Here is a 13,197-nt window from a genome sequence, read left to right as displayed (position 1 = left end):
TTCACAGAGTTGTGCGTCCACATTGAAACAGACGAAAACGCTTATGTTCCAGTACTGCGCATGCGTGAAACGCAAGAAGATTCGACCTGCCTCGTTTCTGTCTGCCGTTTATTTACTTTCCGGGTCTTTGAAACGTTGCGGCAAAATGTTGAGGAAAAGTTTTTTTAAATAGACTAACAATGAGGTGGAGTTGTTGCTGCGAGTAACACAAAGGTACAAAGTTGTAAAAGCGAGTGAGAATAAAATAATTTGAAGAAAAGCTATCTGGAGCATGTACAGACTGATATTAATCTTTAATAGGGCTGTCAAAATTAAGTGCAAACAAAACAACTGCTGTATAATGCCCTCCGCTATCTTAGTTTAATTGGTCACATGACTGCATCACATGACTAAAATGTGTCATCCGTTTCAAAACGTCTCCGAGTTCGCTGTCCACACTGCAACGCGAAAAACGGCCTTTTCAAATGTATCCGCTTTGGAGAGCTTTTTCAAAACGCTGTGTTTTCCTTTACCGAAAACGCCGTCTCAGTGTGGACCAGAGGCCAAAATGGAGAGAAAAAGATGTGTTTTCAAACGAAAACGTATTAGTGTGGACATGGACTGAGGAAGGGTCACCTGAAGCCTCCCTGAGAACCCATGCTCAGTTTTCAGGCCTCTGATTCCATTTTATAGTTGATAAAATACACCGTTTCCCTTATAACACATGGAGGAAACCAGCAGTTGTGCAATATCTTGCAGAAAATGGTTCGACTGACAGTTTTAATGATTATCTAGTAAACAAACACGATCCATGCTAATCAACAGGTGCCGTACTTGCACTCCTCGTCCAGCAGGTGGAACAGAGCTGTGGGTTTCTTGCTGATTAGGTTGATGCAGCCACTGTTGTCGATGTAGTCGATGTTGTGCCAGGTGATGCCCTCTGCCCTGTACTCTTCCTGCAAGCAAGAACAAACAGACAGGAGAAGGATGGTCAGTAACTTTGCGAAACACAAATGAAGCGAGACAAAAAACCCGTGTGTTAATGTCTTTGATCGCTATGTAGCTAAAGTCTGACAGGATTTCTTGCATATGCTGTTCTTCTGAATTGCTTTCATATTTTCCCACAGGCATATCTATCAATCAGTCTCTAGCTGCACTACAGCACGAGAGGTTAAGCATCTTACACACGCAGCAGAGCTGTTTACCAGCGCTGCAACCAAACATGTTCTGTTTTGCATGAGATTTTGACTTTGATAAGCATGGTTCGTACAGGCCAAAGAGTATGCTTATGCTTGTGCTGGCTTTCCATAGAACTCAATCAGGAAGTCTTCAGTGATGATTTCATTCCGCTGAAAAACCTGAGCCACCATTAGGAAAACACCTGGCTGCTTGCAGACTGTCAGAAAAAGCCATTTGGCAAGATCTGTCTGCCTCTGAAAGATATGACCCTGGTACCCTTGACACCCCTAAGTAAGAAATCAGCGAGCCTCTGCCAGCTGGAGGCGGAAAGCATGAAAAGTTGATTGGGGCGGGATGAGGTTAACGTTCTGCTCTACTAAGAAAACTACTGTTGAGGTACATTTGAGAAAGTCATGTAAACAGGTCCTGCTCCAAAACCTTGCAGGTTAGAGAGTGTCTTTCAGTTAGGCTGCTGGAAAAGAGGATGCACACTCAGCAAAAGGTTTAATGGCAAGCACCACCAAAGCAGAAACCTGGCTGAAAAAAAACCACAAGAAAAGAGGGTGGGGGTATCAGATTAATCAGCTGGACAGCATTAAACAAGCAGCCAATATCCAAAGACAGTAAGAACAATGAATTGATAATTGTGCTACGATTAGAGCCTTCATGTTCGACGACACGGGCTACACTGCAAACAAGTCCTCAGAAATCTCCTGATCACTGAAAATGACTGGATTGGTTGTTTGCATGAGCTCTTAATACGAGTTTAGCGACCTCTAGTGGGCGTGTGTGAGCTCATGTAAAATGAGCACTTATATCGCTACCCTTACACCTCTTTTGCGCAGACACAGTGTGGGTCCTGGTGCTGAGCCAGACTGCCTTTTGAGAACATTATTACACCTTGTCGCTAGCAGAAGTTGGAGTCAATCACATCAGCCAAAAACTGCTTTCTTACAGCACTGAGCAGTCACATATTTTTGCCTACCAAATTTGTGGTGGAAGCTTTTGCTTTGAACAGATTCTAGACTGGGCCCCAACCATAGGTAAGTTGATTGGACATAACGTTTTTAGTGGGAGAAACGTTTCTGTCGCACGACAGACAGGCGACCTGCCCATGATGTACTCAGTCAGATATCCCCGTGGCAGCTGGACTCAACCCTGAATTGGATACATGGAAGAAAATGGATGGATTCAAAGACTTCCTAAAGCTTTCTTACCATGTCTAATCCTCAAAAAGGGTTTACTTGAACCTAAAAAGTACTCAACAAGTGAAAATTCCTCACCACACTCCATCTTCTGTTTCCCAGCAAAAAGTTGGGTGTGTTTGTACCCTGGCAATAAGTCAATTCAAAAACAAGCAGTAACACAGGAATGTGCATAATGATTAATGACTAATCCTAAAATAAACCCAATTGTAAATGTGACTGTATGGGAACAAGTTCAGGGTTTATGTGTGCTTGGCATTTTTAGGTGTCATAGTGTAGTTCAGTCTTACATTTACATGTTTGCATCCTTTATATGGCTTTATTAGAGAGCAAATATAGTGGAACATATGCTGGCCATTTGTTAAACTGAATAGCGATCAAAAATTCAAAGCGGAGCTGCAACATAGTTTCACATATGCAACATGTCTGCCCTGTCCTTGTTTTAGGCTGCTGAATCACCGATGAGGCATTTAGAACATGTGGCGTGTTTTGCTTTTATTCCGAGGTCGCACCGGATCAAGTAAAATAAAAACAGAGGCGTAAAGAAGTTTAAATCTCTTTTTGTTTAAATCTCATCAAGGACGAGCGCCGGCACTGCTGGCCGACGCGGTTCATCTGGCTACATTTGTTGTGTCTGTGAGAGTTTGTGAACATGCACACTCAGTCAGAGAGAGAGGGGCAATTAGATACAGACACTCTGATAATGAGATAAGCACACACACGCAAGCACTAATCAGCCATTTTATTACATAGGCACATTAACGTAAACAGCCCGACCCAGCAGACAGAGGACTACAAAGTGGTGACTCAGTATGTGAAGAATGTACAGAAGGTCTTTCAGTCATGATTCAACCAAACAGCAAACCAGATCCGACAACTTAGAAACAGCTGCTTTAGGAATTTTCTTTATGCACTGCAGAGCGACCCTCTAATTTTTATATGCAAGACCCTATTCATGGAAGTCCTGTTAACACAGTAATTGAGAGTAGCAAATAAATGCCAATCAAGGTCTCGTTCTAGTTGAGCTGGCAGAAAGGAGAGCTCAGATGAAAAAATGCTAACAGAGGAGACGCACTAAAGCTATATCCAGTCTGATATGTTTTTATTTTAAAGTCGTTTTTAAAGTGGAAGTGATCCCTGCTCATTGGAGCATTTCCAAAATGATTTCTACCTTTACTGACACGTCTGTTTAAAAATATTACACTGACCATTCAGTGGGCACAGGTGCTGGTGTAAACAGGAAGCAGATGGTGGGTTTGCTTGGAGAAAATATAACAGAGGAAGAAGAGAAATGGCTAAAAGAAGAAAGATTCCTTTGCCTGGACCATTGGTCTCAGGATTTGCAGCTGAGTGTGAAGCAGCTGGGATGAGAATTAGCAAGTCTGAGGCCACAGTTCTCAGTGGGGAAAAGGATGGAGAGCCCACACTGGGTCAAGAAAGAGTCACCGCCCCAACAGGAGGACTTCAAGTTTCTCAGTTCTTGTTCACAAGTGAGGGGAGAAAAAAAGAGCGAGACGAGCAGATTGTGTGGTACACGGAGGAGAGACGAGAGGCCTGAGCGTGAAAATGTTCATTTACTCCCTAATCTACTACTCCTAACCTTACCTGTGCTCACAAAATCTTGGTAGAATGACATCGAGGACAGAAGTGGGGGAAACAAACTTCCTGCAAAGGGTGTCCGGGCTCTCCCTTTGACAGGGGGGGAAGACGATCAAGGTCACTTGCCTGCTTGTTTTTTTTGTGACTGTGCAGATTTGTTCACGGAGTGTCTCCACAAAAACTCTCAGCTATCTTTGTGACGCCTGTTATTTGGGCAGCTATTAAAAAACATTATCAAAATTAACTTAATTTTAATCAGTTTTGGGGCACTGAAAAAAGTACTTCTACTACCTTTTCTGTGGATGGGTGTTTAGTTCTGATTTAAACTCATACCAAGTTTAACTCAGACTCTGTTGAGGGCCATCTTTCTGTCTTTGTCTCTGAAATATAAGGCTGATAAGATTTCCCCAGTACAATAGAGGCTTCAGATCCTCCACAAAACATGATGAAATAAATTTGGCAAAACCAAACCACTGTAAACAGAGAGAGATGTAACTGATATTGGACCCCTAAAATCCAATCTGCAAGCAATAAAAGCCCTCAAACCTCCCGCTAAGTCGAAAGTGAGCCGGGAGTTCTGTTGCGGTCGATGAGGTTGGTCAGGATTTGTGGTCATCCTTCCATCCATTAGTCAACCATGTGTCTGTTCTCTCCTGCGTAACTCAGTGCAGCATTCAAGCAACCCAGATTGTGTTTGGCTGAAAGCCCCGGTGTAGAGGTGAGGGAGGGTGTGTGTGTGTGTGTTTCTCGATTGCTCCTGCTATCTCTCCACTCCCTCCGTCTTTATATTTCTAACTCACTAAGCTCCCTGTCTCTCTTATTATGACAGCAGAGTGTTTTTATTGAGCGGACAGGAGGAACAGTGGTGCAATAATTGGAGATGGAGCAAGTTCTCGTGGTTTTAAAAGGGTGAGGAGAAAAAGACGTCAAAACTGGCAGAGATGCAAAAAAAAAAAAAAAAGACGGGCTGGAGTGTGTGCTTTGGGGAAAAAGGGGCATCCAGAAAGGAGAAAACTAGCAGAGACCAGAGACCATGAAATGTCAAAGAAAATTCAAAGACTTATCCATTAATGTTGTAAGGTTGGTGGGTCCTCAGTTAAAGTTTTGCATTCGGCTCCAGTTAGTGTCATTACTGGCAGCATGAAGCCATAAATGGACACTACAAAGGTTGCACAAGTAGTCCGACTGCTCCAGGATGGCACATCAATATATGTTTATTGCCAAAACGTTTGCTGTGTTTCCCAGCACAGTCTCAAGGGCATGGAGGAGATTCCAGTCAGGTAGTTACTCTAGAAGAGCTGGACAGGGCCGTAGAAGGTCTTTAAGCCATCAGGACTGGTATCTGCTCCTTTGTGAAAGAAGGACCAGGATAAGCCCTACAAAATCACCTACAGCAGGTCACTGGTATGAATGTCTTTGTGCTCGCTGACTGGCACCATGGAGCCAATTGCCATTGAATACTAGAACTGGGAGATCCACTACAAGCACCCTGTGCTTTTTCCTGGAGGATGAAACATTTGATATCATCGACTGGCCCTCATGCTCACCTGACCTACATCCAATTGAACACCTGTGGGACATTATGTTTCTGCCAGGTTGCACCTCAGACTGTCAGGAGCTCAGTGACTCCCCTGGTTCAGATCTGGGAGGAGATAGGACACCATGGACACCAAGGCCGTCTCGTTAGGAGCATGTCCCGACGTTTGGATTCAGTCCTTTGTAGGCTGATATTTTTCATTGTGACATCCTTTCCTTACCCGGTCCATAACAGCATAAATATCCATCCCGATTGTTTTTATGTGTGTTTTTATGGTTTCATTGTAGGTGGTCCAAAAGATTTGGACTCCAGCGTTTTGCTCTATCTCCTGAGCCACAGCCGCCCCATAAAAATGAATTCATGAGTATGACCATTAATACAATAAAGAGATTGTTTTGGTAAAATTGGCACGTTCCTAAGGATCCTATTAATTCAGAGAAATACCTCGTTGCTTTGTCTGAGGAAAAAGTAAGCTGCAGAATTCTCTGTCAGATGACGATAAACCTTTCCACATGTTTTTTATTTCAGTTCGGAGTCAGTGTGATATCTCCCAAGGTAAACACGATACTGTGTTTGCCTTAGGCGGTGGCCATCATATATGTTTTCTCACTTTGATACACGGTCCTCGTACAGACAAGAAATCAAGCACCAACTGGCATGTAGAGTGTAAACACTAGACACTCACACCCTCCTCGATCCAGCTGAGGGCTAAGGTTGGTGCGGCGCTATTAGCTTTGGCTCCTGTTCCAAAGATAAACACGCAGCACTGATAAGACCAGCTGGTTGGCTAGAGCGGATTGTAGCCCAGAGGGAAGAGAGGAGGAAAATCCCCTTGATGGAGAGCTAAAACCGCCTTTCAAAAATGAGGCGTATGAGCTGACAGAAAGCATGCATTTTGCTCGCATTCAGAAAACAGCTTACATCTTTTCTGGACACATGATCCTTCTTAAAAATGAGCACAAACAGTAGATCTTTATTACAGCTCAATTAATGGGCTACAACCCAAGCACGGAATCCACAAATGGCTCCAGTCTTTGAAACTTAAAGGTTGAATAGAAATTAATTCAACCTTAATAGTAAAAAAATAGATCACATCTTCAAAAATACTAAAAAAATTAAAGTGAAAAAGAAAAGAGTAAAGAGCTGCAGTTAGCTGGAAGTAGACAATATGATCTGTTTTATTTCAATTGCATCTCCATTTCATTTGATACTACTGTTAATACTCAGAGTACAACTCCAACAAAATTAAGCAACGGCAGTTCAGACTGCACAACAGTAATCTATTAATGCCAGAAATCTTAGAAAACTCTCAGAAAGGCAGAGTTTTCCTCTGGGATTAACCAGGTAATCTGAACCCCACAAATAAAACTTGACATCAAACACCCCACAACACCTACAGGGTCATGATTAGTGTTTAGTTACCTTCTAAAGGTGAGTGCCAGCTGATCTGAGGTCAGCAGTCAAAGGCTCAAAACAAAGCCACAGGTAGGTGTGAAGAGCTTTCTCTCCGTATCACATCAGAGTAAGGCTCGCAATTTTATTCAAACAAACGCAAATCAGTTGAGATCTGGCAGCTCTTTATTTTGAAGCTCTACCAGCTTCCCTCAGAGGGGCCCAACACCACCTCAGCTGTTGTTCTGTTAGATAAACTCAATGATAGCCAAAGTTTCAGAGGACACCGGTGATTAAGGATAATAAACATGAACTCTTTTGAAACAATATTTGATGCAAGACTGGCCATCTCAGGAGCACTTTGACTCTTACTAACTCAATGTAACAGAGGAACACGCCTTTAAATGGAAGCACCTTACAAACCAGAGATATTCATCAGTGACAGACCAAACTAAAAATAAATAAATTTACTGTACTTTTAAAACGAATAAGATGATGACTTATGTAATTAAGGTAATCTTTTATTCTTACACGGTGCTTCAGTTGGTAGAGCTCAACTACAGCACTGCAGAAAAACATAGTATGCATAGTTTCTTTCAAAGAGTCTTAACTGGAAATATGTTAAGGCCACCAATGCTATGAAAACACATTTTTTCTACTCCCAATTTCTTAGTTTTTTGCATATTTGTCACACTTTAAGGTTTCAGATCACCAAACAACTTTTTATATTTGGTAAAACTAACCTGAAAAAATACAAAATGCAGTTAAATCAAATCAATCAATCAAATCAAATCAAATTACTTAAATAGATCAAGTGAAGTAGGCTAAAAGGTGTCAAAAAGCAAAAGATCATGCCAGGATATAAAAAGAGCCAAGAACAGGTGAGAAACAAAGTCATTGACAACTACGAGTCTGATAACGGTTACAAAGCCATTTCTAAGGATTTGTGAAGTCCGCCTAAGCACAGTGAGAGACACTACATGCCCACATGGAGGAAACTTGGAATAGTCGTGAACTTCCCCAGGAATGGATAGGCTACCAAAATTACTCCAAGAACACATCAATGACAACATGGAACCATGAATTCTGCTCTCTACCAGATTATCCTGAAGGACAACGTCCGAACATCAGTTTGTGACCTGAAGCTCAAGCTCACTTGGGTTATCAAGCAGGACACTAATCCAAAAAACACCAGCAAATCCACATTTGACAGGCTAAAAAATACCCAAAATGACAGTTTTGGAGTGGCCTAGCTGAAGTATGGCCTTAAATCCAATTGACATGCTTTGACATGACCTTAAACATATACATGCTTAAAAATCTCCAATATGGTTGAATTAAAACAATTCTGCAAATAAGAGTTGTCCAAAATTTCTCCACAGCAATGTGAAAGACTCATTGCTAGTTATTACAAATGCTTGATTGCAGTTCTTGCTACCAAATGTGGCACAACCAGTTATTAGTTTTAGGGAATAGTTATTTTTTAACCCGGGGGCAGGTAGGTTTGGCTAGTTTTTTAAATGAAAACACCATTTAAAAAAGGATTTTGTATTTTTTTGGGTTATCTTTATTTAATATTAAAATGTGTTTGACAATCTTAAACATGTAAGTGTGAGAAATATGCAAAAAACAAAGAAATCAAGAAAGGGAGGAAATACTGTTTTCACAGATCTCTATAAATTTGAAGTCAAATGTGCAAAAAACATCACATCTTGAGTTTTTAGATACAAATCACTCTGTCAGATGTTGGATGCAGAAAGACAGATAAGGACTTATTTTTGAAGTTAGGTTGCAATCCGTTCTGATCAGTCCTGCCAGTCTCCTCTCTGAATTGTAGAAAAATACTGGCTGGGTTAAAATGTTATCCTGCATGTGTGTGTAGCCTGAGGGCTAACAGTGAGAAACAGATAACAGCGCCATTAGCACTGGCTGACTGCCGGTTTGTTATCTTCATTAAGACTGAAGAGACGTTTACTGCACTTGTTTGCTGCCATTATTCTTTTTTTTTTTCACACTCCCTTCCTCTCTTAGCTTCACCGTCAGCCATCAGCTAGCATGTTAAATTGCCACGGCCTATCAGTGTTCAGCAAGAGGGAGAGGAGAGCTGACAGCTACTCTGACACAGTCCGTCTGATTTGAGACTCATAATCTCCCCTAAATGATCTTTCTCTATTTTTCCTTCTCAGTTCTGTTGTCCACTCGATGTGATTTGGAAACAACAACAGAAACAACACGGCACGCAGAATATTACGTGGGTTAGCAGTTGGCATCCAAATAAAACAGCATGAATATATAATGTAACTGATGTGGGATTTTTTGACTCATAGAGGCTAGTTTTGATGCTGCAGATGAGTTTGCTCTGAGATGCAGCAGTGGTGAAAGAGAAGGAGGCATGAATAGTAAACAAGTCAATCCAACGACCTGCACAAAGCTATGTTAGCAGCACTAAGCTGTCAGATCCATGCTGCTCAGCTTGACTCATGCACTCTAACCCAGCCTGTCAGCCTGTTCTGAGTATTCAGCACTTTTTCCTCTGACCTTTCACATTAATAGATGTGTGTGCTACCCTAGCCCAACTGCATAATTACAGCTGCTTTCACAGTAGTGTCACAGGAGCACTACGCACGCTCACCAGAGGAATACAACCGGCGTGATTAAGGCTGATGAAGAACTAAAGAGTTTCCCATGATCATGTTTTCAATAAAAATTATCAAGTTATCAACCAGCCTTAGTTGTCATGTCCAGAATGTTCTGTAGATGACTACTTAGCAGCTGATGCTTCCTAGCATCTGTCCAGATCTCAGCTTTTGATGCAGTTGCCCTTGATGTATCAGGATCGGCCTTACAGTGGTTCTCTTCATACCTATCTGACAGATCTTTTTTTGTGGCTAGTTTTAAGTACAGATCTCCCCCTCCAGTTCATGTTGGTGTACCCCTTGGTTCTGTTTTGGGGGCTCTGCTGTTTTTATTGTATTCGCTCCCCCAGGACACAGACTGTTAACCTGTAAGGATCTCCTATCACTACTATGCAGATGATATTCACTTGTACGCCTAATTTCACCCAAATGAAATGCTTAAACTCCACAGTTTATGAAAGACTTTATTTTAGTTTAGTTTATGAGACACTGTTAAACAGTGGATGGCAGACAGTTTTCTTCAACTAAACCAAGACAAAACTGAAATAATTATCTTTGTGCCAGAAAAATGCACATCTGGGATAAAGGAGACACTTATACCTCTTAGTGCTGCTGCCAGGCTTCTGACAAAAAACAACACAATGTGACTCAAATGGGACTCCAATCCTCATGCAGCTACACTGGGCTCCGGTTTATTTCAGAGTGGAATTTAAGATTATTTTATTGACTTGGAGAGCTTTTCACAGACAGGCACCAGGTTATATCAGAGGGCAACTGCATCCATATGTCCCTGGCAGGTCCCTGAGGTCCTATGACCAGGGCCTGCTGATGGTCCCCTGCACTAAGCTGAAAACAAAGGGAGACAGAGCCTTCTGTTCAGTGGCCCCCAGACTCTGGAAATCTGTTCCTTTGGATTGGACACTGGTGGACTCTGTGGTCTCTTATGAAAACCAGTTACAAACATATCTTTTTAAATGTGCTGTTTTGCTTTTTATGCATTGTTGGATCTTGTAAAGCATTTTGTGATTTTATATCTTGAAAGGTGCTATATAAATAAAGCTTTACTTACTTGCTGTTTGACTGTAAATGAAGTAGACTTTGACACATGTACTGACACATCTGACTTAAAAGGAACCTGCACTGATTTTGCACATCAAAGCACTTTTCTTCTAGCACCTCTTTAACATACTGCGTTCAGAGGTTCAACTAAAGAGGAAGCCATGCGTCACACATCAGAAAAAATTACTAATGTCCCTCCACCTCACCGCTTTGAGTGCGTGCATATGCAGACGTCGAGAAGCAGATCCTGTTTGAATGTTTGCACGTTTTTAACGTCACTGTAGTTCCAGCTACACACAAAATGCAATGACGTGTTATCAGCGGCTGCACAATGATTATTGTGTGGAGGAAAGAAAAGGAAAGGAAAAACAGTAACATTACCCTACCTGCTCCAGTTTGAAGATGTGTTGGTTGAAATAGTGCTGAAGTCGTTCGTTGGCGAAGTTGATACAGAACTGTTCAAAACTGTTGTTCTCATAATCCTCAAAGCCAAAGATGTCCAGCACTCCTATAGACAGGATCTGGTGGAACAGGCAGACAGCAGACCTCAGATTTAATCAGCGTGATTTCTTTTTAAAGGAAGACTCTTCCCTTTGAAACACTGTAAACATGAGTAGAAATGCATGATGCTTTGACCAACAGCATCTTTATTTAGAGATGTTTCCCTTTACGTCCCACTTGCTCCAGCCTCTCACTTGCCCCCCGGGTGTCAGTAAGATTCATGTCATCATGCATCATTAATATGCACCATCTAAAGAAGGCATTCACTCAGAGAAGGCCTTTAATTATGAAATGGACTGTAAAAGCTGCTTCTCATTTAATTGAATGTTATTCAGCAGTGTTTTATTTCCCTCTGAAGGCTCATTTTTTATAGTTTGGCATAAAAAACATACAAGAACACATGGCATATATATATATATAATCTGGTATCTGAACATAAGAACAATGACCTTGATGGAAATTGCACCCTCATCGACCCCTGACAAACACACAGACAGATGATGTCAGTGCCAAGGGAGGCACTCACACGCACTCCTGTTTTCACCATTTCAGAGGACGCTGCATTGACTTACATTCATTTCCTGCAGGCTAAAGCACTGCTCATCAATACTCGAACCTTAAACTAAGTCCTCAGCCTAAAATCAAATGATTTACATCCTGTGGACTGTTTTTCCCCACAGAAAGGGGCAAATTCCCACAATGTGACTGTGTAAATAGATTTATGTCCCCACGATATGAATAAGACAAGTACACACATCCACGCACACACAGGCAGAGTGCTGGGACATCAGAGGACCATGGGGGGTAAACCGAGCTGAAGGGAACTTGATGCCATCTGCCCAAATGTTCCTAGCATACACACACACACACACAACGATCTGTTTACCAATTCCTTCGATGCACCCACTGGGTTTGGCTTGCCAGCTGCCAACACACACACACACGCACACGTATACACACATATCACACCCTCTGCCTCTAGGAATAAAACAAAAGGCAACAGAAATAGAAGAAAGAACAACATGGCCAATATTTACTCAGTGTAACGGTATAATCGTTTAATAATAATAATAATAATAATAATAATAATAATGATAATAATAGTTGTCTAACAAAAGTACTAAAATCAGGTTTAATTACTACAGTTCATAACAGCTCTGTTCCATTTAAGGGTATGAGCCGGTGGTGTAACCTAACTAATATTATTAATGACAATATTTGAAGGATATTTCTAATATGAATTTTGAGGGAGATCACTTTATTTGGACACTTGGACACACACACACACACACACACACACACACACACACACACACACAGGTGAAATCAAGACGACAATAACTGGAGGAAAGGCGATCTAATCAGAGATATCCAGTTTAGACCTTGTTAAAGGTGTCTGACTCTGTGTTCGTGGAGTGTGTTTTCATTCCTACCTTTGAACTGTCCTCCAGGTCCTTGTTGTTCAGCAGGGCATGGTTGGTCCTGAACACAATCCAGTCAAACAGCGCGCTGTACAGTGACTTGGCCATGGAGTCCCTCACTGTGCCTGCCTACACACAAACAAACACACACACAGACAAACAACGTGATCAAAAACATATGGATTTTATAATCTGAAACAGAAGCTAGCTCTGTGGATGTTTACCGCTTTCACTCACAGTCTTGCTCAAGTAACTTTTTTAGCTTTTTTTCCCCACTTGTTCTGTTACTGGATCATTGTAATGTTAAATGTGTAAAGTGGGCAGAGAAAACGTTCTAATAAAATCCTGCTGCAGCTGAAACATTTGATGGAAGAGATTAAACAGACAGAAAAGCAATGGAGAAAAATGAATCAGTGGATGGTGTTTTAAATCAAAAACTGCTCATAATTTGGCGATGGCTGCAACAAAAACCTCATCCAGATTTTTCTGAAAACAACAACATTTATTCAAACATTAACTTTGATCTGCCTAAAGACTCAAAGCACAGGAAAGAAGTTAGCCTGACTGCAAGAATAATCTACATACCAGAAGCTCCAACTTTAAATGACTGATGTTATGGTCTTCTTAGCTTAATCTCTATGCACACAAAAGTACTGAATATGCACGCAAAGACATTTTATGTGTAAACT

At 41.4% G+C, this 13,197-nt stretch overlaps 1 protein-coding gene across 1 annotated transcript in view; it reads right to left on the bottom strand.

Moving 5' to 3' along the window:
- Positions 1–13,197, bottom strand: part of LOC146628255 (unconventional myosin-IXAb-like) — a 160,287-nt gene that overhangs the window by 33,999 nt on the left and 113,091 nt on the right. The window contains exons 10-12 of the mRNA XM_085359437.1: positions 12,521–12,637; positions 10,973–11,107; positions 814–935 (exon numbers count right to left, since the gene is read on the bottom strand). Of these exons, the coding sequence (XP_085215563.1) occupies positions 814–935; positions 10,973–11,107; positions 12,521–12,637 (374 nt within the window). The remainder of the gene's footprint in view (positions 1–813; positions 936–10,972; positions 11,108–12,520; positions 12,638–13,197) is intronic.

The sequence above is a fragment of the Diplotaxodon limnothrissa genome, linkage group LG7, assembly GCF_057381915.1.
Source record: "Diplotaxodon limnothrissa isolate DT_005_m linkage group LG7, D_limnothrissa_male_GT1.1, whole genome shotgun sequence".
NCBI lineage: Eukaryota > Metazoa > Chordata > Actinopteri > Cichliformes > Cichlidae > Diplotaxodon > Diplotaxodon limnothrissa.
The sequence above is the reverse complement of the archived record's forward strand: the minus strand, read 5'-3'. Positions and strand labels throughout refer to the sequence as shown.